Source organism: Vipera ursinii (genome assembly GCF_947247035.1).
Source record: "Vipera ursinii genome assembly, chromosome: 9".
NCBI lineage: Eukaryota > Metazoa > Chordata > Lepidosauria > Squamata > Viperidae > Vipera > Vipera ursinii.
The window spans coordinates 6,339,178-6,364,948 of record NC_139523.1 but is presented as its reverse complement, the minus strand read 5'-3'; the positions used below and the strand labels follow the sequence as shown (position 1 = coordinate 6,364,948).

General features: G+C 44.6%; 1 protein-coding gene across 5 annotated transcripts in view; it reads left to right on the top strand.

Moving 5' to 3' along the window:
• The window catches only part of NFYC (nuclear transcription factor Y subunit gamma), a 53,118-nt gene extending 31,565 nt beyond the window's left edge, over window positions 1-21,553 (top strand). For 3 of the 5 annotated variants that reach the window (XM_083369323.1, XM_083369325.1, XM_083369324.1), the window contains exons 4-10: window positions 2,051-2,164; window positions 5,855-5,950; window positions 12,990-13,163; window positions 14,925-15,083; window positions 17,080-17,187; window positions 18,624-18,683; window positions 20,693-21,553. In XM_083369323.1, coding sequence (XP_083225449.1) covers window positions 2,051-2,164; window positions 5,855-5,950; window positions 12,990-13,163; window positions 14,925-15,083; window positions 17,080-17,187; window positions 18,624-18,683; window positions 20,693-20,812 — 831 coding nt within the window. In that variant the 3' untranslated portion in view covers window positions 20,813-21,553. Of the gene's footprint in view, window positions 179-249; window positions 266-2,050; window positions 2,165-5,854; window positions 5,951-12,989; window positions 13,164-14,924; window positions 15,084-17,079; window positions 17,188-18,623; window positions 18,684-20,692 lie in introns of those variants that run through there. The other 2 variants (XM_083369326.1, XM_083369327.1) reach the window with 2 other exon arrangements.
• Window positions 21,554-25,771: the final 4,218 nt, after the last annotated feature.

The window sequence follows — 25,771 nt, the reverse complement described above, 5'->3', positions numbered from 1 at the left end:
TTTTCATCTGTAGCAGCAAACCTGGTCCCGTTTTCCTTTCTTCTCTTGCTTTCTCTCCCTTTCTCTCTCCTCTCCCCCCCCCCCCTCCCATTCTTAGTATCAAGATTAGGTTCCTCCAGGCTGACTGGAGTTCTCACAGGATGAGAATGGGGTCACTGAAACCGACACCCTTGCCAAGGTGAAAATCCTCATTGGTTGGAGCAGGGCGCTTTTCAAATTGTTCCAGTTGATAAAAAACAGATTCACCTGACAGACACATTTGATAGTGGGTTGTTTTTTTTTCTTCTTTCTTTCTTTTTTTTTAAGACCTTGGTCTCTCTGCCCCTCTTCACTTTCTTTGCAGATGACCTATGGTTCATTGGGATAATTTCTCCTCTTTTATGTACACCTTGAATCTGGTTACATGGACCATTGTTCAGGCTTTCAGTAGAAGCTGCAGCTTCTCTTCCTCAACAGGCTAAAGCTGGAGAACTGTTTGCCCTCCTACTCCTTTTGAGAACTGGCCAGGTTTTGTAGATAGACTTGGCTGTCTGGGAAGTAAGCTGTGTGTGAGATATTGTTCCATTTCTAAGGAATTACAAATTGAATCCGGGTTGATTTCGAAGGCTGCACATGTTTAATGTCTACCCTGCAGTGCAAAGCTAGAATTCTTCAAAGAGGTTCCTGAAAACAGGTTTCTTAAAATACCAGATGAGATTATTTTCACTTAAAGGATCAACGTTTAGTCCATTATTTCATTTAAAATATTTTGTTTAGAAGGTTTTATGACCGCTTAAAAATAATGGGCAACAGACCTTTTAATGAGAATACATAAAAACTCTTAGATGCTTGATACAACCTTTGAAGGAACTTTACTCACTAGAGAAAATGCTTCTTCTGAAAAGCATCTCAGAAACAAAATTCGCCATGCTTTATAATGCCGAGTGATGGTATTATGTCATAAGTACCAGTATATTTCAGTGATTAAAATTCCAGGATCAAGATGCTTTTATATGACGGCATTTATTTGTTCTTTGGACTGTACTTGGGATGTAGCCTGAGAACAACAGGAAGTTCACTGAGGCCAGCAATGCAATCAAAATTAAAAGAATCATTTCCTGTGTGAGAGAGGAAGCTGGGCTAGTCTTTGCCCAAGGCTTGGAACATGCCATGCTTCTTCTTATTCGGAAACTCTAGAGAATATTTCTAGCTTGGATTGTAGATTTAGGCAGAGCTTTGTCCTCCGAGCTTGCTGCTTGGCTCCTGGACGTTTCATTACCAAACGAGGTAACAAGTCACGAGACTAATCGACCACCTAGGATGGATCTGCAACCTTGACAACTTTAGGACTTGTGGACTTCAGCTCCCAGAATTCTGGCTGAGGAATTCTGGGAGCTGAAGTCCACAAGTCTTAAACTTGTCAAGGTGGCAGACTTCTGACCTAGGACCTAATATAAATGAAGAAGACACTTCATCCCAAACCCCGCTGAAGATGTTATTATCCAGTTTGGTAATGAAATGTCCAGGAGCCAAGGACAAACCTCTGCCTTGTACTTACTTATTTTGCTGTATGCTTGTTCCTGAATGGCAAGACATGGACATTTGTCTTCTCTGTCATTTTCCTGGGCTTGAGCTGAGGCCCCAGAGGCGAAGCCCTTTCATATTTCTATCCTTGATATTTAAAAGCTTGAATTCTCTGGCTGGAAAACGGCATGTTTCAATCCTAACATATCTGGAAGGCAACTTTTGACAGGTGGTAAAACCTGGGGAATTTCAGGTAAAAATTTCAATTAATCCCAAACAATCAGCAAGGAGCCTCAAACTAGCCTCTTAATTCTGTCTGTCTGACCTTTTTGCGTTGCTGTGAGGACCAAAGGGATAACTTCCATATGCATCATTCTGATCTTGTTGGAAGGTAAAAGTTTATTATTTATACGTTATTTTCCAAGATAAGTAAGTTGTAATAGCTCTCACTCATCCCAAAGAAAACTTTGTTTTTTTGGTGGGGGGGAGTAATTGTCTTGTTTTACTACAGTCAGTCAGTCTGTTAAATGCACCTTCATTTCTGTAGATGATCAGTGCAGAAGCTCCTGTTCTGTTCGCCAAGGCTGCTCAGATATTCATCACGGAGTTGACGCTACGAGCCTGGATACACACAGAAGACAACAAACGCAGGACTTTGCAGGTAAAGGCCTGCTTATCATCCTGAAATTATGCTGTCGTCTTTACTTTTTGCCTGCTCCTGCTTTCAGGGGTGGGAGCCTAGATCAAAGCAAGAATAGATTGAAGCAAGACGTTTACTAGTCAGTCTTGGTATGCAAATGCTTGAAGATAGCATCTCCCCTGCAAAGCCAGTTGACAGTAAAAAGCATCAAGCAGGAACTTAACTCTTCCTCCAGTTTCTATTTCTAGGTCTCTGCAGTCACAATATCCAGCATCCCATTGGGGGGGGGGCGGGGAAGGATGGAGCAGTGGTGACCAGCTATGTCCTTTTTGAGCATTGTCTTCAGTATTCATTTAAAGGCATATTTGAAACACTGAATTGCTGTAGAACAGGCATGGGTGACATTTTTGTATTCTATTCCCCCCCTCTCCCTCCCTCTCTCTCTTTGTAGCACATCTCAGAAAGTTGCAAGAGATGTGGCAGTGATGCTTCTGGAGGAGGGGGCGGGGGTATAGGGGGTTTTGGCTGTGTGTGTTTTATCAAATTTCCTGTGAATTATTAGCAAACAGGTTTATTAGAGATTGCAAAAGTTTTAATATTTTTATTTATTAATTTTTTTTTATGCCACCCATCTTAGTTTTGAATCTTGTGAGGTGTAGTCCCAGCAAAGCTGGAGGGTACCAGATTGGGAAAGGCAGATAGACTAACAGACTGACTGGCAACGGGGGTTCCATCAGCATGACCTTTTCTGAACAAGTTGAGGGGAAAATTCTGGAAGCAATCCAGCACGCTGCCTTCTGATTTTTATACACTTTTAATTTTGCTGCATTATATCCGGATTCACTTGCTGACTTCCTGAATATATCTCTTCCCGTTTTTTTTCTCCTCACCACCTGGGCTTCCCAAACATGTTCACCACTTAGTCTGTGCTTCTTTTGGCTTATCTAACTGATAGCTGAGCACTGAAGCTGCCCAGTTACTATTTACTCCTCTGTCCCAAAAACGTCTAGCACTTTGCAAGTCAGCAAACCATTACAGGCAGAGAGGAAAAAGCCTACATTCAAGTATGTCACCGTTCCAGCACCCTTGTGAACTGTTTTAGCTCAGCAAATCTTGCAAGCCAGCAAGCTGACAATCCCCCCTTTTTTTTCCTCTTAACTAGCATACTCAAATTTGCTTCTCTTGAGCTAGATTGTGAAACATATTGCAGGATGGGTGGTGTGTCAGAGGTCCAATGCAGTGTTTTTCAACTTGGCAACTTTTAAGCTGTGTGAATTTCAATTCCCAGAATTCCCCAGTATGCTAAATTCTGGGAGTTGAACTTCACACATCTTAAAAGTTGCCCAGTTTAAGGAATACCGGTTTGTTTCATGCCATAAACCTAGGATGACCTTGCTTTCCCTTCCCTCTGAAGTGGGTAGGGGGAAAAGCCCTTTGTTGCTGATACCTGTGTGGTAACCATGGGCATCGCCAGCGGGCGTTTCAAATGTCCCTTGTTCCCATCTTTTGCCTTTTCCAAGAGGTCTTTGCAACTTTGCAACAAGCGTTGGTACCTTGGAATAAAACAAAGGTGGGCTATCTTAGCCCCCGCCCCCTTTTTGTGGCACAGTAGCCCTGTTTGCTGAAGACTGACAGCAAAGTTGATCACACTTGAAATCAAAAATGCACAGAAATTGTTTTAACCGGCTAGATAGAAGATGGATTAATTACAGTTGAGAGCAAAAAGTTACAGTGCTTGAAGTAGTCCATGCCATCTTGCAAAATATTAGCTGGCCACCCCTAACATTGCCTATTCCTTGTATAAAGGGAAAAATGAAAACTCAGATTCTTGAGCTCCGTGTTTCATACAGGGGGGAAAAAAGAAGTATTCATAACTTTAATTAAAAGTAGATGGGAAAAATGGCAATTTTTCATAGTGGGTGCTTTACAGCATTCATTCATTTTGGAATTATTAGTGGCGTTATTGCTAAGCCCTTAGAAATTTTTAACTGCTTAATAAGTGTCATGCAGATGATAAAAGATAACAGTCTCTGCTCTAGATCCACAATCTGACAACCACAACACAGAGGCAGCAGGAAGAAGACGGCAGCATAAGAGCAGAAATGCCTTCTCTTGTGTAGAGTCAGCTTGTTTAATTTTGAAATAGTTGCTCTGACTAGATAAGGGCAAAGCCAACTCTCTGCAACCTGCAGTTGTTTCCTGTGGATCGTAGCAGATTGATCTCCCCTTTGCCATAGGAGATCCTTCACGCCTCCAGTCCTAGATCAGGTGCAGTGGTCCAGCATGCTCTAGAAAAGATACATGAGTTTTAAATTACCCAGAGTTACTTTGAGGTAAGGTGAAAAGGTAAGGGTTCCCCCGCACATGCGTGCTAGTCGTTTCCGACTCTAGGGGCCTGTGCTCGGTAGGCAGCCTATAAATTTTACAAACAAACAAATAAATTATGTGATACAAGAAGCCCTCAGCTTACAATTCTAATGGACCCTGCCCACCACCGTTGTAAGTTACGATGAGCATAAAGAGGGTAATCCACTTGAACCCACCCAGTTGTTAAGAGAATGGTTGTTAAGCGAACTGATTTTTCTCTAATGGCCGATTTTGCCGAAAACTGCAGGTAAATGTCAGTTTTCAGCAAAAACATTGTCAAAAGCAGTCATGGAACTCTGCAAGCAGCTGTAAATGTGGGCTCATTTTCAAGTGCCCGAAATGCAGTCACATGATCGGGGAGGGCAGCCCCTCAGAATTGTGCTTTAAGTACCTCTTGGGGAGGTCTGCCTCTTGGGGAGGCTGCATTAACAGAGGGATAGAATCAAGATCACGTGAAGTGTTAATACCACTTTATAACACTTTGGTAAGGCCACCCTTGGAATACTGCATCCAGTTTTGGTCACCACGATGTAAAAAAGATGTTGAGACTCTAGAAAGAGTACAGAGAAGAGCAACAAAGATGATTAGGGGACTGGAGGCTAAAACATATAAGGAATGGCTGCTGGAATTGGGTATGTCTAGTTTAATGAAGAGAAGGGTGAGGGGTGACATGATAGCCGTGTTCCAATATCTCAGGGGCTGCCCCAAAGAAGAGGGAGTCAAACTATTCTCCAAAGCACCTGAAGGCAGGACAAGAAACAACGGATGGAGACTAACCAAAGAGAGAAGCAACCTAGAACTAAGGAGAAACTTCCTGACAGTGAGAACAATTAATCAGTGGGACAACCCGCCTCCAGAATCTGTGAATGCTCCAACACTGGAAGTTTTTAAGAAGAGACTGGACAGCCATTTGTCTGAAATGGTATAGGGTTTCCTGCCTGAGCAGGGGGTTGGACTAGATTACTTCCAAGATCCCTTCCAACTTTTTACTACTACTACTATTTCAGTCGCTAAGCAACCGGTTGCAAGTTGAGGACTACTTGTACTGAATACAACTGACAGCGTTTCATAACTTTGGGAGTGAGTAACTACAAAGCATTTGTATTGATTGATCTTGCAGAGCAGTAAATAAAAAAAAACATCAGGGAACTGGGAAGTTTCAAAATAGTCTTCCTGTACGAGTTTTAGTGTATCTTCAGGTTGTTAAGATTTTATGTCATCATCTCCATCACCTATTGTTCTCTCTTCCTTTCCTGTTCAGCTGATTAAGGCCAGTGTCAACAGCGTTCATGCAGCTAGAGTTACAGAAAGCAAATGTTACTTGTGCTTCCTTTTTTGTTACAGAGAAATGATATTGCTATGGCCATCACGAAGTTTGATCAATTTGACTTTCTCATTGACATCGTTCCAAGGGATGAACTTAAACCTCCAAAGCGGCAGGTGAGGGTGAAAGAGAATCTGTGCGTGTGTGTTCTCTTTATATGTTTGCAACCTGGACCTGATTAATCCAGAAGGAACGTGCTCTGTTTGCCCTTGATGATGATGATGTAGCATTGCGCAAATCTGATTAACTATAACTTTGTGATGTTATCGTGGTCAGTGGAAATTAATGAGAGGAAGAAAAAGCTTTTTTCCTTGATTTAAGACTTGTGCAAACAGATCAGCACAGTTCGAAATGTAATTTTATCCATGGAAAAGAATGTGGGGACTGTTCTATGCAGTCGGAAAGTTCTTTCTTCTCCCAAGATGTGTAAATATTTTGTGTCAACCAAGCTAAAAGCTCAGGTTCCATCTTATTTCTGTACCATATTATGGGACATTAGGTGGATTTATATCTTATTCCCCATAAAAAGCTCCCTAGAGCAACTCATAGATCCAATAAATGCAAGAAAATTGGTGTCTTAGATTTGCAATCTAAAAAGACAGCATACAAGAGGTAAAAGATGCAGACCCCAATGGAAGATTCTTGCAATGAAATGAATATTGATGGTCATAGACCATGGTCTTTTGGCCAACCGAAATGGAAGCAGTTCAAACAAATGAAGCACTCCAAAATTCGGGTCTGTCAGCTGAACACAGGTGTGAACCTGCTGCTGCTGCTGCTGCTTCAGTTATCCTTCTGGAAGCCACTGAACCTGACTCCTCTAAAGGTATAAGGATGGCCTTCCGTTCCTTCTCCATAGCTCTGCAATCTGTTAGACTAGATTAGGGTTCAGCTGCAGCAAACTAGTGAAGTGGGCTTGTGTGTATACTCTGGTTCCCCATGGGGGCTTGCGAGGCTCATTGTGCTGATTGTGAGCGGCGGCGGCAGCACGATGAGCCATGTGGCCGCCTGCCGCAAGTGGTGGCAGCGGCGCAATGCACCCCGTGGCATGCAGCCGCAGCAGAACTTGGGCGGCGGCGCAACAGATGTCAGGGCGTAGCAGGCCTGGCTGCGGCGGTCCTAAAGTAAGCGGGTAAGACATCCCCCGAAAATGAAGACCTGGTGCATCTTTTGGAGGCAAAAAAATAATAATATATAAGACCGGGTCTTATTCCCAAGGAAACACGGTTGCATCAGTCAATCAGCATTGCCCAGATTTGTATGCAGGATCCAGTTGGACTTCAGCTTGTTGAATCCAGTTTGAACTTCAGCTGACCGGAATGCCTGCCAAACTTTCCATTCTGTCTGGTGAATGGAGCAGCGTATTCCTCCAGCTCTGGCAATCCTCCTCTTTTCAGATGTGATGTACATAACAAACATGGTTCTGTTTAGTTGGCTAGTTGAATTTAATGTAGTTTATTCTGCAGAATCCATCATCATCATCATCATCATCATCATTATTATTATTATTATTATTATTATTATTATTATTATTATTATTATTATTATTATTATTATTATTTTGGCTCTCTTCTCAGAAGTAACGTATTGCTGCTTCTGTCGACTCGCATAATTGAATGTTTTAGGGGTTGTGTAAAGCAGCGTGAGGATGAATTTGAAAGGCAGTGTGTGTCCTCCCTGCCCTGGGCTCACCACTGGGTCCTTGATTGTTTCCCCGGCAGGGCTCCTGTTACATAAGCAGTAGCCTGTGCATGATGTCACAGGTTTCTGCCTTGTGCATAGGAATGGGGCACATTTTCCAATTGGTCGTTTGCGACTTCTGTATTTTGCCTGGTCAAAAAACCTTTCCCAGTTAACTGGACAAATACTAGCCAAGAGATTTAATAAAGGTAACTTAACCTATGCCTCCTTGAATTGAGAATTACGCTGCTGGTGAGCCACCGTCTTCCCTAGAACTTCAGGTCTTCCAGGACATTTCGGCCCACATGTCCAAATACCATGGTTTTCTTGCACCAAGGGACCCACCATGCTGGGGGAGTCTCATTGCGAATCTGTCTGGGCAGTTGTTGCCCCTGTAAACATCCTTGACTGGAAGCTGTGCAGGCTGAGAGAGGCTTTCAGTCGGATGTTTACAGCGGCAGGCTGCCACCATCCTCCTGAGACAGAGTGGGCCCTTGGCTGACAGCCGGCTACAGAAGGCTTCGGATTCGGAATCCATTCAGCCACTGCTTTCTGTTCAAACTAGCCTTAGAATATAGAAGAAAATCGGGCGATTAGAACCTCTGGAAATGTTCTCCTAATTGTAATGGTCATGGCATTTACTGCTCTTGTCATCTACTTCCAGAGACCTCAAGATAAGGTATGTGGTCTCTTTCCTTTGCCTCGGAGTGAAACATGCTTTCTTAGGGCAGTGGTGATCCCTTTGGAAGACCTCCAGAGTGGAGTTCAGCTGATAGCCAGGACTTCTGACTCACAAGAGCAACAAATAACACACACTTCTTCCTCCTATATTAGGTCACTGAAGTACAAAAATGCCTGGGAAAATTGGAGAACTAGGAGAGGGGTTGTGGTTATGGGAGGAGGAACCTGTGAGCTTAACTGTTGCAATGAAAACAAATTCTTCAACTGCTAAACGTACTCCGAAAATACCCAGTTCTGGAATCCTAATCATAGGCGTGGCTCTTCAGCCGTTGCTTTATATTCTGGGTCGTGATGTTCATACAGAAAAGCGGGTAGATCTTTTAAGCCTGACGTTTGCCCCTGTCCTTTATCTAAGGCATTCCATGGAGAAGCCTCACCCCCTGGGTTGGGGAAGTTGACTTTTCAGCATTGCTGAGCCAGCAGTTTAGTGCCACTGAAATACAGTCCTATGTCTATACATCAGCTCCCGCTTCTGACATTCAGCGACTACGGAGAAGCCTTGTCCAAATGTTGTTCCCGCTGGTATAGGAAAGTATAAGGCTGCAATTTTTGTCAGGAGGATGTAAAAAGGGAACAGTGATTCTAGTATAGCGTTTGCTCTCCGTGGGTTTAAATCTCCCCTCCCCTTGGAAGCAAGGCAGACCTTTCCAGCTGCAGGATCAGAGAAGGGATAGATGGCTTTGCAGAAGTATCTATATAACTAATGCATTGCCGTGTCCCTCAAGAGGCCTCACTTTGGAAGTGGGGAACTTGCAATCTTCCAGATGTTATTCAGCTGCTGTTCTCGCCCTCTCCAGCTTGGATGGCAGGGGAGCTGGGGGGAAATGGACGCTTCCCACTCCTGCTATATGGTGGGTTTTTGTTTTATACTGTTCCTTCCATAAAAATAGAATCGGGAGTCACGCTGATGTTCCAGAGCGCCCTGTCACGAAAAAGGCTGACTGCAAGCGCTCATTTCTGAATGTTGACAAAAAATGCACATCAAAAGCATTGCAATTCTTTTTCTGCCACAGCAGAATAACAGTGTTGTGCAGGTAACTTAGTTTAAGGTTTCTGTCTCCTCGGCAAGCTCAGCGGCATTCGAGTTTGCCGGTAATGTAGGATTCCTAAAGGATCCAGGGGTGCCACAAAGGGCGGCGGTGGCGGGGGGGTTGAAGCAAATTTCTTCAGCCCTGCACTAGTATGAACGTTCCCAGAAGCAGGGTGGATAGCAGTGCTCTGACGTCTGTTCCACTTTCTCTCCCTGGCAAATGCCAAGATAGGCTTGCTTTGGTTTCAGAGGAGCCTTGACTACAAATATAGAACAAGCAAGGCGCTGTTTTGTATCTGTCCTCCTCCTCCTCTTGTCCCTTGAGGCCACATGTGGGAACGACTGCAGTGCTCCCCACCTCCAGGTTTCAAGGGTTACCGGTCTCCAGATTTCACGAGCAGACTAAAGTCATTCTCTGTGGCTTTGAATAGCTGGCGTTCTTGGTTCACTTAAAAAAAACAACACACCATGCATCATTAATGATACCACAAATACGAGTCCTTATGGAGCAGTATTAAATAAGGTATCCATGCTGAGTTAAGAAAGGGGAAAAGGTACAGAAGTATAAAAAAAAAGGAGTAGACGTCCATTAAGTTTAGTTCTGCATACAGGCTGACCTGAGGCCTTGAATGAGAGGAACAGAAAGACATGTCCTTATTCCCAAGTCTTCCAGGAAGCTTTAGGTATTCATGTTTCTTTTTCTTTGTGGACATTTATATAACTCATGGAACTACCACAGACCGCTTTAAATTGGCTCATAGCAACATTTTTTAAGTTAATGTTTATGTTTTGTGACTATTTTGTGTTTTTTGAGATAATCCTTTGTAGCCCTTTGGAGAATGCAGCAGTCCCAACTATAGCTACCTAAAGAGAGTAATGAAGAGTGTTGTATCTCTGTGATTGGTTGGATTGAAGAAACAGATTTAATGAAGACAACTTGGATGCCTGGATGTCTTGCTTTTTTTTCTTTTAATTGCACTGAGTTCTACAAATATGTTGGTTCATTATGGCACTACCTTATCATGGTTTTACCATGTTCTTGAGTCGTACATTGCAGAACTCTGGATGAAAATCACACTGCAATAAAATAGTTCTGTTTGGATTCCCATCTTGGAAAGCCCTGGGCTGCTTCTGCTACTTCTTGTTTTCAGCCTTAATAGGCACTCTGCTAGTCAAATTTTAGTTTGGAAACAAAATAGAGCTGCTTAAAATTAAAATAAGGAGCTTCCACGTACCATTTGACTCCTTATTGTACAAAAGCATATGCGGTATCCACATTGGAAACTTGGGGAAGAAAAGTTAAAAACAGTTTCTCAGAGCTGTGACGTTTCAAGATGTTGAGAACAATCTTGCAGTATTCATCACCCCAGGAAATGCGGAGATAAAATATATAAAGAGCACTTGGATTGCTTGATATATTGAAGGCAGCAGTCCCCTCTTTCTTCCTGTAGTTTGGAGTTTTTTTTTTTAAAAAAAATAACCCCCTTCCAGCCATTATGTAAAGGATCTTTCTTGGTGCCCTCCAGGTGGTGTTGAACTTACATTTTCTGTATTGTGCTAGATGCAGTGATTTGTCCAATACAGCCATCCATAGTTGCATGCAGTGACCTCTTAAAACCTTGAGCCTTCTACCGTAGTCTAGCTTAAGAGAGCCCTGATGGGGTTCCTGGTGGGTCTTTCTCATTGCAGTTGCCTCTTTCAGGGCGAACAGAGCCTTAAACATCCCACCACCACCACCACCAATGTCTAAGGCTGTCCTGAAAAATGCAGGAAAACAATTATGTCAGCTTCCCTCTTTTCCAGCTCGCTGACCAAACAGGAATTTGCCCAGCACTCGTGTCTTGTAGCGGCATGAATCTGGTTTTAGATAAAAAGGGAGCTTCCATTCTGCCTGGGCAACGGCTTCCAACTCTCTTCTGAAGTCAGCAAGGGATTTTCTTTCCCCAGAAAAGGTTTTTCTCCCACCCTGTAGGTCCAGGGTCAGCTGCTTTGACGCAGGCCAGTGGCTTTGCACAAGAGGTCCTTATGCGTTATGGATGGAATTCATTCTTGGCAGCCGCGTCCCTTGGCCGTGCCCACTGACATCGTTGCTGGCAAGTGGGCCAGACAACAGTTGGGTAGTGCTTTTGAAGCTGTGATTCATTCAAACTTAGCAGTCGTTCCAAGTGCCAAATGGTTTTAAAATCATTAAAAAGGTTGTACTCGAGTTTAGGGACATGCTAATAAAAAAAAAATATGCCTGTCTTTTTGAAAAAAAAAAGCCCCAAGATGAAAATAACCCGCTGGATTTGCTATTTAAAACCTTTGAAGATGAGACACTTTCCCTCCCCCCCCCCCCAACTCGATCTTGGCATCACCTTTGAAAAATGAGTCACTAAGACTGAATTCAGTCCCAGTCAAGGTGAGCATCCTCTGTATTCCCCTCCTTTTTTTTTTTTTTTGCCTCAAACATTTTGCATAGGAGGTGTTGGAAGTTAACCTGCCTGTAGCCCTGGTGTGCGTTTCACCAATTTAACCCTAACCGTGTAGCAGTGAGTGTAAACATCCTACACTCTCAGCTGTGACTTTGTGGTGGCTGGGAGAAGGTTGTTTACGCCTCCTGGCATGGACTGGTCCTCTCGGGAATTGTAACTCCTCATTGTGACTTGGGGAACGCAAAATGTGTCTCCAAGCTTGTCCTCTCAGCTCATCGTTTGGAGGGAGGCAGAGAACCAGGAAAGGTAGGTGGGGAGAGGCCTTGATGGGAGACTTTGGGCAGGCCCGTGCCTGGCGTTCACTTAAGGCGAAAAGTGCTCCTGTTATACTGCAGTAGTCATTGTACTGAGGTGTTATTCTTACCTGTTCCTGTTTGCCGTGACTGCATTTTATTCTTTGCCTTCATAATTTGCCCCAAGGACCCCAAATACAGGGAGCTCTCGATTTATGACAATTGGGGCCAGAATTTCTGTTCCCAAAGCAAGGCAGTTTAGAGCGTGGCCCCTTGATTTTGCAAACACTTTTTTTTTGCCACAGTTGTTAAGCGAATCGTGGCCGTTAAGCAAATCTACTTCTCCCATTGACTTTGCTTGTCAGAAGCTGGCTGGGAAGGTCACAAATGATGATCATGTGTCCCTGGGACGCTACAACCATCGTAAACAAATGCCGGTTGTCAAGTGCCCGGATTTTGATCATGTGACTGGGGGGGGGAATACTGCGACGGTTGTAAATGCAAGGACTACTCTTAAGTCACTTTTTCAGTGCCATTGTCATTTGGAGCAGTTGCTAAATAAATGGTTGTAAGTTGAGTACCACCTGTAGTTTTAACTCTCGCTTAAGTAAGCAAATGACATTTTTCATCGGTTCATTGGCCTCACCGTTAACAATACCTCTTTCCTTTCATTGGCCCGGAAAGCTTTTCCCCCCAAAATAGCAGGCCTGTTCATTCTTGGATGCTGCTTGTCTTTCAAGAAAGAAATGGAGATTCAGCCACCAGACCTGAATGTTCTCTTAAGATGGGAGAAAGTAAAACGGGCAGAACTGAGCGGAACAGATGGTTGATGTGCAGTGTCCAAAAAAAAATAAAAAATACTAGTCAGAGGGGAAGCAGATCTTGACATTTGTGTACCTTTAATACTAATTTTCCCACGCCTGTTTGCATTTCTGCTGGAATCCACGTTTCAAGCTTAGTTTACTGTATCTGACCACCGTCTTCTCCATTGGCCTAGGAGGAGGTACGCCAGGCTGTGACTCCGGCAGAACCCGTCCAGTACTACTTCACTCTAGCCCAGCAGCCAGCAGCTGTCCAAGTCCAGGGCCAGCAGACAAGCCAGCAGACAACCACATCCACCACCACAATCCAGCCCGGGCAGATTATCATCGCCCAGCCTCAGCAAGGGCAGGTTGGTACGCTGGCCTTTCATAGCTTGCACGCCGCATTTGGGGAGCAGGTGGAAAGTGGCATCGGGTGCCCTCTGATTTGTGAAGGAGACATGATAGGCTGAGATCAGGCAGCACGTTAAAGTTAACAAAATTGCAGTATGCTACATTGGGGTATCTTGCTGCATTCAAATAAAAAACAAAACAAAACAAACAAGGGATTGTGGCTTAATATATAGACCAGGTTCTTCCAACATGCTTTGGTTGCATTCCTACAATGTGCTGAATTGCAAACTTACCCAGCCCTGTTTTAGGCTAGCCTTAGCGTGTCACAAAGGCCAACCTCACGACGTTGGTGGAGCAGTGGGCTAATGCCTCCTTAAGTAACACCAGCTGCCTGCAATTAGTGCAGGTTCGAGTCCCACCAGGCTCAAGGTTGACTCAGCCTTCCATCCTTCCGAGGTAGGTAAAATGAGGACCCAGATTGTTGGGGGCAATAAGCTGACTTTGTAAAAAATGCCGCTTGGGGCCCCCCGAAAGACCTAATAAGCAGGCATATACATAGAATGAAGGCTATTGCTAAGCACATTGATTTGTGCTTCTTAGATTGTAAGCCGCCCTGAGTCTTCGGAGAATAAATGGGATTAAAAAAAAACCTGCAAAAGATCTTAAATCTCACGTCAACTCCTTAGACTTGCAGATGAAAGAACTACCCAATGAGGGTGGGGATGGGGATGGAAGGATGGTCAGGTTACTCACTGCCTTCCTAAGTGAGAAGCAAAGAAAGAAGATGGCCTTTGCTTCAGACCCATTCTCTGTCCCTGGTCATATTGGCTGGGGCTACATGATGTTCGAGTTCCAGCAACATCTGGCTGGCCGTGTGTTGTCAATGTTTCCTGTAGCTTAGTTATTGGAGCAGATCCTTAGGCTGTACCTATAGGAGTAATCATGCTCTCTTCATTAATGTTGGTAGTCATTTTGGGATGGGCAATCCTGGCTGCCCCTGTTTTACAAGGTCAGACTGGAGCTTCCTTTTCATTTCATTCAAGTCCACCTTTGGCTGTGGAAGCTCCTTAGATGATGTTTGGCCACTATTATTGCTTGCCAAGGTTATTCTCAAGGGGAAAAATGGGAGCAGTGGCTAGGATGCCACCTTGAAACACCGGAGTAAGGACAGGATATAATTTGAATTTTTAAAAAAGGAAATGTGGGCTATCTTTTGCTTTCCAAGTATTAGCATCTGATTTTTATTTTTATTTTTTATAAATGGCCTTTCTGCTATCTTGGGCCTTTTCTGTCTAAAACAGGGGTGTCAAACTCAATTTCATTGAGGGCCGCATCAGCATTGCGGTTGCCCTCAGGGGGCTGGGTGGGTATGGCCAGGGTGGGTGTGGCCTACTGGGTGGGCGTGGCCAGCTCTACATCGTTGGCATCAAGGGTGCCTATGGGGGCCTGGGCAGGAGTGGGACAGATCTGAGGGTCTCTGGCAGAAGGAGGGTCTCTGGGTCAGGGCCAAGGCAGTGGGGGCCATTCCCTCACTGTTTCCAGGATGGCTTCGCGGGCCACATGAAACCACTTTGCGGGCCGCATCCGGCCCCCGGGCCTTGTGTTTGACATATCTGGTCTAAAAGATTGCAATGCTGAACAGAGGGGGATCATTTCCACTTGCTTGCGGATTCTGAGAGTGGTTGACTGGTCCTGGTCATGTTGCAGGACACAAGTGCAGCTGACCAACGTATCCGAGATGTCCTCCATCTCCTCTCGTCTGCCTCTCTTTCTTTCAGACCACTCCTGTGACCATGCAGGTGGGCGAAGGGCAGCAGGTACAGATCGTTCAGGCCCAGCCACAGGGTCAAACCCAGCCGGCGCAGAGTGGGACCGCGCCAACTATGCAAGTCATGCAGCAAATCATCACCAACACGGGCGAAATCCAGCAAATACCGGTGAGGGTCAAAATTGCTATAAAAGTTGCAGAAGCCCTGGGCTTGATTTGAGAAGGGAGTCATGGATAACTGCAGGGATGTCCCAAGGGAATGGGGAAAAAAATATGGCGTCCTCTCCTGCAGAAACCTCTGGATGACCAGCACTAGCTCTTTTTTGCTGGCTGGCTTGGGTTCAGGTCCAATTGCATGTGCCGGGTTTGCATCTCTTGACTGCCAAGTTCTAGAGCAGGGGTGTCTAGCCGTGGGAACTTTAAGACTTGTGGACTTCAGTTCCCAGAATTCCCCAGCTCTTCAATTCTGAGAGTTGAAGTCCACAAGTCTTAAAGTTGCTAAGGTTGGACATCACCTTTTGAGAGAGAAAGCCCATTCTGAAAACCAGCTTGTTCAAATCTTTGCTAAAGCCACCCCTCCGCTCCACACTCATCAACTCGGCTTCTTGGCCAGGGGTCGGCAACCTTGGCTCTTTTATGACTCGTGGACTTCAACTCCCAGAATTCCTGAGCCAGCATAGCTGGCTCAGGAATTCTGGGAGTTGAAGTCCACGAGTCATAAAAGAGCCAAGGTTGCCGACCCCTGTTCTTGGCTTTCTTCCTCCCCTTCCTTCATTCTCATCTTATCAAACAGTTTTGCACTGCAGTCTGAGTTAACATTTAAAAGCCACACAATCACCAGGGCCGCACAGATATTTGCAAAACATTCCATGCTTATTTTCATAATTGGGCCGGTTTTGAAGGTCTCTCTCCAAACTGACCCTTCCAGCTTTTCCACTCTTATCTTTAACAAGTGGTTTCCCAGACAGAGGTTCTATGGTGGTGTGCACCAGAGCAGTAAGTCTAAGCTCTTAATGTCTGCACTGTCCGTTTTAAGTTAGTTATTCTAGTTAAAGTCTAACCAGGGCCTCTCTCTGCTTGCAAACAGCTTTTCTCCCTACAGGCATAGTTCAGTGTCCTGCAGAAAGACAGCTGTAAAGAAGCTTTCGCTTGCAGAAAGTAGGTATTTGCAACAGGGGGGGGGCTGCCCTTTGCCTCCAGGGACTGGTTATTTGGGGAGGAAAAAAAAATCCCACATGTTAGAGAAATCAGTGGAGGGACAAGGTCCAAGGGCTGTAATTTCTGCTCGAGGAGATTTGGAGCATCAATGACAGATTGTCTAAAGATCTTCCCCACCTGTTTCTTGATTAAAAGATGCTGTCCTGAGCACAATATAATTGTGTTTCGTATAAATACAGCAGGGCGGGCAGGAGGTTAACTATCTCTCAATGTAGTGAGGTGGTTCTAAAACAGAGCCAATCAAGCATTTTTTTTTTTTGGATGCTGCACTTTTTAAAACACAAAAGGAAGAACCCGAAAGATCAAGCAGTGACACCATAACGTCACCAGAGGGGGTAGATTGAGATTCCTGGCATCAAAATCATTGCCTTAAGCATACGCCAGATTTAATGCCTCGCATCTTCACTTTTTAAAATGCCATTGTTTCTTTTTCTTTTTCAAATGTCATTATGTCGCTGAAAATCAGGGATTAGACATCATATTTTGGTGGCACAATTCTGGGGGAGAAGGGGAGGGGGGAAATGTCACAATGGGTTAGGGTTTGCATTAATCATTGAATTCTTTTTCACGTTTGAAAAAGAAGTATGGATATGTACACCACGGCAGTTCTTCATTCAAGTTTCCACTTCATTTCATCCCAAAGTCTTTACATTGTTGAAGTTGTGATTTGTGGTTTTGACGAACCAAAAAAAAAATACACGGAAGATTATAGAAATAAAAATGAAAGTTGTGACCCTAGAGCATAAAGTTAATTTAGATTTATACTTGCAGCTGCTGTAAAAGAAAACCAGAAGCGTTAAGATACCAGGAAGAAATGCTTTTTCTACCCCAAGCATATGCGTTTATGGTTACGTCTTTGATCTTACTATGTCATCTGTCTGTATAATCTCTCCATGCTTCTCTGGTGACCATTTCTGTGTCCTCTTTCTCCCTTCTGCTTTTTCCAGGTCCAACTTAACGCCGGCCAGCTGCAGTATATCCGCTTAGCTCAGCCTGTGTCTGGAACCCAGGTGGTCCAAGGCCAGATCCAGACACTTGCAGCCAACACGCAGCAGGTATCAGCTGACCTCCCAGGCTTCTTGTGAAGAGCTGTTAAAATACCCCTGACCTTTTGAGAAAGGAATTGATTTCTCCAGATATAACCACTGAAATCAGGAGTGGCGGGGAGGTTCTGATCTTGAATTTTGCTGACTATTCCCTCCCACCCCCAATCCCTGTGTGTGTGTGTTTTAAAGAAAGCCTCAGTTATTTGGAAAAGTTGTATTAGCCCCTCTCCTTTGCATATGGGATAGGACAAAAAATATGACTCGGAGCTATTGTCATAAATCTACCCAGACACATTTATGTTTGCTTAGCTGTGAAAAATATAAATCATTTTTTGTTTTGTTTTGTAAACACTGTTTCAGGGGCGTCTACGTGGAGTGTCAAAAAATGGGCGCAGCTACAATCTTGACTCTTTTTTTTTTTTGACATCCCTCTCCCACTTGGACGTCACTATTCTCAATAAATGCCTCACATATGTTAAAAATGAGATAATTCTGTAGTAGGCTAAAAGGCCTGGTATTTGGAAGTTGGAATCTGAAATCTGTTTCCTACTTCAAAACTATATTCAGCTTTCAGCAAATTTAGTGAAACTCGGTTCCTTTCCCCCCCCCCCTTCTCTCTCCCCCCCCCCGGCTTTTGTTATCGGCCAGCTTTTCTGTTTGAGCCACCTGCCAGCCTTCACGTTGCCATTCTTTGTGTTCAGGCGCCGTATCTAATTTCCCCTGCTTTGCAAAACCTTTTTTAGTAACTGCTAAATGCATTCATTAAAAGCAGTACTTTTTGTTTAGACCCTGGCTAAGAGTAGCCTTCACCTCTTTCAGATCTGGATGCTTCATTGTCTGCAGCCTGGGATCCGCCTTGATTAGTATCAAATCAGATTGTTTTTCTCTGTCTGTCTTCCCTTTCCTCTTTGCCTTTCCCAACAAATACCTGCAATCTACTTTCTTAAGAATGATGGGCCTTCAGTTATATCTGTGTCCCTGTCACCCAGTTTCTACAATCGTGGAACTTCAGACCTTGCTTATTGAAAGCCATTTATTTGGAAAAGTTCACAGCTATACCTGCAAATAGGCCTGTTGCTCAACGGGACTGTCTGAACGGTTTGTGCATTGTCCCAAATTGCACCAGCAAACAGAACACTAGTGGTCCAACACACACACACACACACACAAACATGCCTTGTATCCTTTTATCCTCAACTATGTGGGGAATATTACTTTTGACAGTGTCTTCAACCTCCTTTGGAGGGATATTTTATTTCCATTGGTAGGTTAATTCGTTTGGGAAATAAATAATGAAACCCACCAATTGCAAAGGATAAAAAGAGCAGGCCAGAGATTCAAGCGGTCTCTTATGTTTTGCAGTTCCTCTTTGGCATGTATTTTAAACACTGATTTCCCTCTCGATCAGAGAATTGCAAATGTCATTCATGGCGTGTCTTTTCCAGATTGCGCAGACAGACGTTCAACAGGGGCAGCAGCAGTTCAGCCAGTTTACCGATGGACAGGTAGATGTCTTTGCATTGGGGGCTGGGCAAAGGGATGGTTGCTGGAGCAGCTTGGCATGGTCAATTTCTCCCGAAGGGAAGCCAGTTTCTTGGGAGGGTTGTTGACCCGACAGGAAGAAGCTGGAGCAGTGGTGGAGAACCTTTTACAGACCAAGTGCCCAAACTGCATCCCCAAACCCACTTATTTATCGCTGGGTGCCAGGTGGGCATGGCCCACTGGGTGGGTGTGGCTGTGGTGGTCATGGAAGATTGGGTGGGTGTGGCCAAGGTGGGTGTGGTCACCTCAATGTTGCTCGTGGGAAGGGACGCCTGTGGGGGGTGGGCAGGGTTGGGGAAGCTCCAGGAGGTCTCTGGCAGGTGGGGCGGTAGGCAGGAGACTCATCCTGCGGGGTGAGGCGAGGCAGGGTAGGGGTGCCATTGCCATGGGGCAAGGGCTGGGGCAGCTGCTGCCTGACACCATCGGCCCCCGCACACAAAGGCCAGCAAGTGCATGAGGGCCAACGGTGTCCGTCAGTAGCCACAGCCTGCCCGCCCCTTGACAGGAGCACTCTGGGGCTCCGCAGAGATGGATGGTCAGCCGACAGCTGAGGAGATGATGCAGTGGGTCGTGCCCGGGAAAAGGAGAGCATGCGAGGCCAGGAGGGACAGGGCGGGGGGGGGGAGGGAAACCAGTTGTGCCCGGATGCATTCAGCTACGTGGGATCTCACCAAATTAGCAGGTGGCTGGTTGAAGAGGGACAGTTGTCATCTCCTGTTCTGTACCAGCCTGCTACCGTCCCTGCAGAAAAGGCAGGGACAAGCCCTTTTACAAGAAGGCAAGAGGCTGGAATTACGCCTGCCAAATTTATTGCTACAAAAACAAATAGAACAAGACACAAACCAAGAAACAGGAGCTTTTCAAGCGGTTGCCTTCAGCAAACCAGCCCTCCCACGCATTCCCCCTTAAATACAGTTCAGGGCGTGGCTTCTCTCTGCCTCCTTCCGAGGTGCCCCATTGCCTTCCTCTGTTTACTCCTGATTGACTGCCTCCTGCGTCGGGCGTCCTTGAACAGGGCCAGCTGTGGGTCATCTTCATCCACGCTGTCAGGCTCACACAGCTGGGTCTGCGTCGTGACCAGATGAGAGGGGCCTGGCTGAGGACTCTCATCAAGCTCTTCAACACCCCTCTCCTCCTCCTCCTCCTCTGAGTCATCCGACCCAACTGCCGAACCCACAGGCTGACCCTGAATCACAACATCTCCGGGGCATGGCGCGCGTGCCCACAGAGAGGGCTCTGAGTGCTGCCTCTGGCACCTATGCCATAGGTTCGCCACCACTGAGCTAGAGGCATTCTTTTGTGGATTATGCGATATTCACCCTATTCATTCATTCTGCTAATTTAGAACTAGCTTGGAGTAGAGATGGCTAAACTGCTTTGATTAAAGGGAAAAACACACGATTTTACTTTTGTTTCTACTTGGAAACTGCTTCTGGACTTTGTGCTTGAGGTGGGGGAAAAAAACGAAACTTCGATTTTGGATTTTACTGATCAGATAGGTTTGTTGTTCTAGAAATGGCTGGTTTATACTATTACGAACAGTAAAAAGTTGAGGTTTGATGTCTCTTTATCTTCTTCTATTGCACCAAAGGGAGTTGGAAGTCAATGCCTTTTCTTCCTTTTTCCTTTTTCTTACTCTTTTCCTTTCCCTTTCCCCCTTATCTTTCCTACTATTTTCTTTTGTATTTTTGTATTTTATATGAAACATCATTTTTTTTAAAAAAAAAAAGAGAGAGAAATCGCGTGGAGTTTCACCTTTTGCATGCTCCCTGGCAGTTCGGGGGATTCCGATTCGAGTTGTGAGTTCTTCCCACTCGAGGGCTATTATAGAAGGTGTTTGTAGGGATCGTTAGCAATGTGTAAATGTACTGAACTGCCGTCTCTCTGTCTACGAGGGTGTACTGCACACCATGCCTTGAAAGGATCCACCAGAAACAGTTTCACAAATTTCTTTTTGCTTCTTCCCTCTCAGCAACTCTACCAGATCCAACAGGTGACTATGCCTGCCGGTCAAGATATCACCCAACCCATGTTCATCCAGTCCACCAATCAGACCACAGATGGACAGGCGCCACAGGTCACGGGAGACTGATCAGCTCAAGCCAGAAGCTTTCCTGATGCGGCGGAATTCACAGCGACTTGATTAATGCTCCACTGATCAAGTCCAGAAGCAGCCTTTAACTAGTCCATTCCCTCCCCACCGTGTGTCTTCGTTGATAGAAAGATGTTGTGATCAGCGTCACATTGACTGCTTATGTTGGCTGGGAGGGGAGGATGCCACAAGAACTGACTACAATGCAATATATGTATTTTATATATGTGTTATAAATAGGTAACAAGCATTTGACATACATGCATATATATATATACCAGGATTTTTTCTTTGTCTTTTCTGTTCTCCCGTCCATTACATTTGAAATCAGAAGATCTTTATCCTGTTTCACCCCTGACCACACATATCACATTATTACCATTAAATCTGAAAGTGTGTTAGCGTGTATATGTGTACATATTCTTTGTGTGTGTGTGTGTGTGTGTGTGTGTGTGTGTAAGAGAGAATGGGCAGAGGGATTCCTCTCTCTTTTTTTTTTAAATGTCCCAAATTCAGGTGCTGCTAACTGCAGCTTCCAAGTATGAAATTAACAGGAAAATCCCAGCTTTTCCTCTATGGAACCTCTTTTCTAAAGGCTTTAAAGTTGGCCTCAAACGATGTTGGAATGACTTAAAGGAGATTTGGACATGCAAATGCAATTTATTGGGCGACAGTATAAAATTCAACCGATGCATGTTTTTAAAAGATGCATGAAATGCAATAAACCTTTTTTCCCCTATAGTATTCCATCTCTGTGTCTTTCTCAGCTTAGCTCACCAGTTGATCCTGATCCAGAACAGGTTCTGCTTTGCCAGATTTAGACATGCCTAAACGCTTCAGGATCTGCCCAAGTCCCTGTGGATTAGCGTATTTTAGGTTAGTGCTCAGGTCAATCTATTGGCCGGTGGGTAAACCCAGCCTCATTTTTATTCCCCTTTTCTTTGTTTTTTTTTAATCCCATTTATATCCCGCCCTTCTCCGAAGACTCAGGGCGGCTTACAATCTAAGAAGCACAAATCAATGTGCTTAGCAATAGCCTTCATTCTATGTATATGCCTGCTTTATTAGGGCTTTCGCGCCCCCCCCCCAGCAGCATTATTACAAAGTCAGCTTATTGCCCCCAACAATCTGGGTCCTCATTTTACCTACCTCGGAAGGATGGAAGGCTGAGTCAACCTTGAGCCTGGTGGGATGCGAACCTGCACTAATTGCAGGCAGCTGGTGTTACTTAAGGAGGCATTAGCCCACTGCTCCACCAAGGCTCTTTTTGTTACCTAACTTTGGGTCACCACCAGCTGCTACGTCACTGCATTGCAAGTTCTCTGCTGAAAGAAGAATAGAAAACCTCTTCTTGGGGGTGCATAAAAAGGAGGAATCCTTCAGGGTGAAGCAGTGGTTAGTTGGTTGCTTTCATCTTCAAGAGTAACTTTCAGTGCCTTTAAGAGAAATAGATGGCAGCTGTCTGGAGGCTAGTTTTTCACTTCACCTCCAGCCATTTAATTAAAGTTCCTTTAATTAATTGGGGTTCCTGGCAGAGGATGTTATGAACAGAGGGATATGCTGCTGCCAATGGGTTCATAGCCTCTCCCTACTTTAGTAGGGGTCGGACAGTTGTAGCTTTAAATGAGTTTGGGAGGGTTACTGTTAGAGTTGTTTTTGCTGTGGTCTTCACTGAGCCTTGGTGGAGCAGTGGGCTACTGCCTCCTTAAGTAACACCAGCTGCCTGCAATTAGTGCAGGTTCGAGTCCCACCAGGCTCAAGGTTGACTCAGCCTTCCATCCTTCCGAGGTAGGTAAAATGAGGACCCAGATTGTTGGGGGCAATTAAGCTGACTTTGTAATAATGCCGCTGGGGGTGTGTGTGAAAGCCCTAATAAGCAGGCATATACATAGAATGAAGGCTACTGCTAAGCTTGTAAGCCGCCCTGAGTCTTCAGAGAAGGTCGGCATATAAATGGAATAAAAATAAAATAAAAATAAGAAACACAGTGATGAACAGGGGAGAAGAAAGGGAGAGGAATTTTTCCACATGGCACATTTTTTTTGCAGGCATCTGGTATGTCTTGAGGGAGCTGCTTCAAGAGTAGAGGGAAATGGGTGGCTGGTGGCCAGTTGCTGCCCTTGAATAATCTTGAAGCTGCCCAAAGGATCGGCAGATACGGTCTGCGGTTCCCACTTTCTGTCCCCCAGCAAATTAAGAGAGACAAAACGAGGAGGCAGTTTGTGATTAGCTCCAGGCTTTGCATTGTGGCTTTGGTTCAGACTTAGCGTGTGACCTCAGCTAGCTGTCCCTTGTAAATAAATTGTGGTTAAGCACAATGTGTGACTCTCATCATAAACCCAAGAGAATTCGCTCCAAGTGAGCATTTAATTGGGAGTCGGTCTCACTGGATTCTGTTTGGGTTGGGTTGATGTGCTTTAGCATTTCCCCGTAAAGGTTTAGCATCCTCTTGGTCTGCCGGAAGCCTTTGCTATACCTAATCAACCTCTTAACACGTTTTCAAAATAATGTCAACACAATTCTCCTGCTGAATCAACCAGCAGGTCTCCAGCTGTGTTTTGCTAGTGTCATAACTGGATGAGGCCCGAGGAATAAATTCTTTCAGAAGCAATCTTTTGTGTAACACCAGAGGGCAGTAGATTCTCTATTCTGGATCTGGGTTTGTTTGTTTTTGGGTTGTTTTTTTTTTTTTTTTTTTGGTTGGTAAGGCCTGTTGTGTTAATCTGCATCTGGTTTGTGTAACAGTCAAACTTTGTCAGACCAATAAACAAGTTAGCAAGGACGGATGAGCAGCTCTTTCAATAATCATGTTTCTTGCTTGCTGATCACAGGAAATTAGATTTTTTTAAAAAATGTTACTACGATCTTCTCTTGCTTTTTTTACCAGTACTTGGAACGCAAGAGTTGGCAAAAAGTCTCCCTGGATGGCCTTTCCCATAAGTTCAGAAGACGTGCGGAGGAGGGCCCAGATTGGCTCTCTAGTAGCTGTACCTCCCACCAACACTGTTGTAATTGATGAGACAAGTAGAGGGAAGTGTGTCGAAATTTATGGGCTCAAAAAGATCTACCTAAGGAAATCTAGGTTGGCTAATTCTGAAAGTTGGAGCTGTTCGTAATATTCCTAGCGGTGCTGGAGAGAATTATTTAGAATTAATAACTAGAAGAATGGGATAGGAATAGGAATAATAGAATAGCTCCAACATCCCTTCCAACTCTTGTTATTCTCTTAATTCATAGAGGTGCCTTGGAGACAGCAAAATTCAGAGAAGTAATTCATGTGGCTGGGAAAGGGCCCAGCCACCAGGTTAAATTTGAGTTGAAAGCTAACTGATGCAGTGTAAACGGTCACAGTTATCATGGGAATATGGACTTCAGACCTGCCTGGGTTTTGAACCTCAGCACAGCTGTAAACTGTGGCTTGCAAACCAGTGGTTAAATTCACGTGCTGCAGGACCGGTGAAGCGAGAGCAAACCAACCACGTCATACATTAGTGCAGCATTTGAACTTGTCTTCTGTGTTCTTTTCATTAATGAATGTAGAGTAGACTAAATTATAAAGATTACCTGAATGTTGGTTGCAGAATATATCAATGTAGAAAGCAAGAGCAGAACACATAGCAATGTGGACATTTGTGGGGTTCGGCTCAAGAAGCACGTGACAGCACACTTGGCTTCTTTAGTAAAAACAGTAATAGCAGCTCCTCTCAGTTGATCTCTGGCTAAATTGACTCTTGCTGTAGAATGTATCAACTAAAGTCACACTGAAACATTTATTATTATTATTATTATTTGAACTCAGACCCAGGGAGGGTAGCAAATCCCTCAGTGCCTCACTCGACCAGCAGGTGTTGGAGAGAGTCCGTCCGAGTCAGGAGGAAGGATCAAGCAGGGAATCAGTTTGGAATCCTTATGTAGACACAAGAGGGCAAGGCTGAATCCACCTTGAATGCCATTGAACCTTATTTAGTCTTTCCCAGGGGCAAACTGCCAGTCTCAGAAGATTGCTGTGAAATAGGCATCGAGCAATAAAGTAGCTAGTTTATACTTTGCTTGCAGATCCAGTTGCTTGTGCTGATACCAGGTCAGTTAAAAATCAAGAAGAGGCAGGGCCAAAACAATTGTTTGGTTGACTGAGAATATCAGAATAGCCCTATAGCTTCTAGCCAACCCCTTGTCTCACGGTGGCCAGAAGTCCACAAAGGAGAGATTAAGGAATTAATTAAGAACAACTAAAATGTTGGGTGACTGTAAGCCAATAACTAACAATAATTGTATTCCAATAAATCTGTAACTGATTTTGGAACACACATGAGCTACACATTTCTTTAGGAGGTCTGCATTATGCATCAGTACAATGGGTGAACGCAACAGTTGCTTACATGGAAGCAAAAGAGGATATTTTGCAAAGAAGTAGCATCATCTATGCCATTAGAGTCTCTTCTTCTGAAAGAATAACAATAGCTAAGAATAAGAATAATGCAGCATGAAAAGCCTAATAAGACTGCATACCAGCAGCAAAAGTCTCTTTACTGATCAAGCCAGCAAAATTACTATGATAGGATTTTTTTTCCTCCCTCTGATTTCATTTTTGTCATGATTTTCCCTGCAAGTCCAAAGCAGGATTGGGCCTCATTAAGACTTGGATGGGCAACCATCAATGTCAGGGTGGTCAGCTAGATTGGAAGTTGGAAAAGGAACTAACTATGTGTGGAGTAAGAGCAAAGTCCTTATTGCTTCCAAGAAAAGAAACGGAGGTGGCTGGTAGCTGTCAATGGGGTTTCTTTTTTAGATTACAAAATGGATTTATTTGAGTCAGGCTAAGGACGCTGAGCTTGTCGATCAGAAGGTCGGCAGTTTGGCGGGTCGAATCCCGAGTGCCGCATAACAGAGTGAGCGCCTGTTACTCGTCCCAGCTTCTGCCAACCTAGCAGTTCGAAAGCATGTAAAAATGCAAGTAGA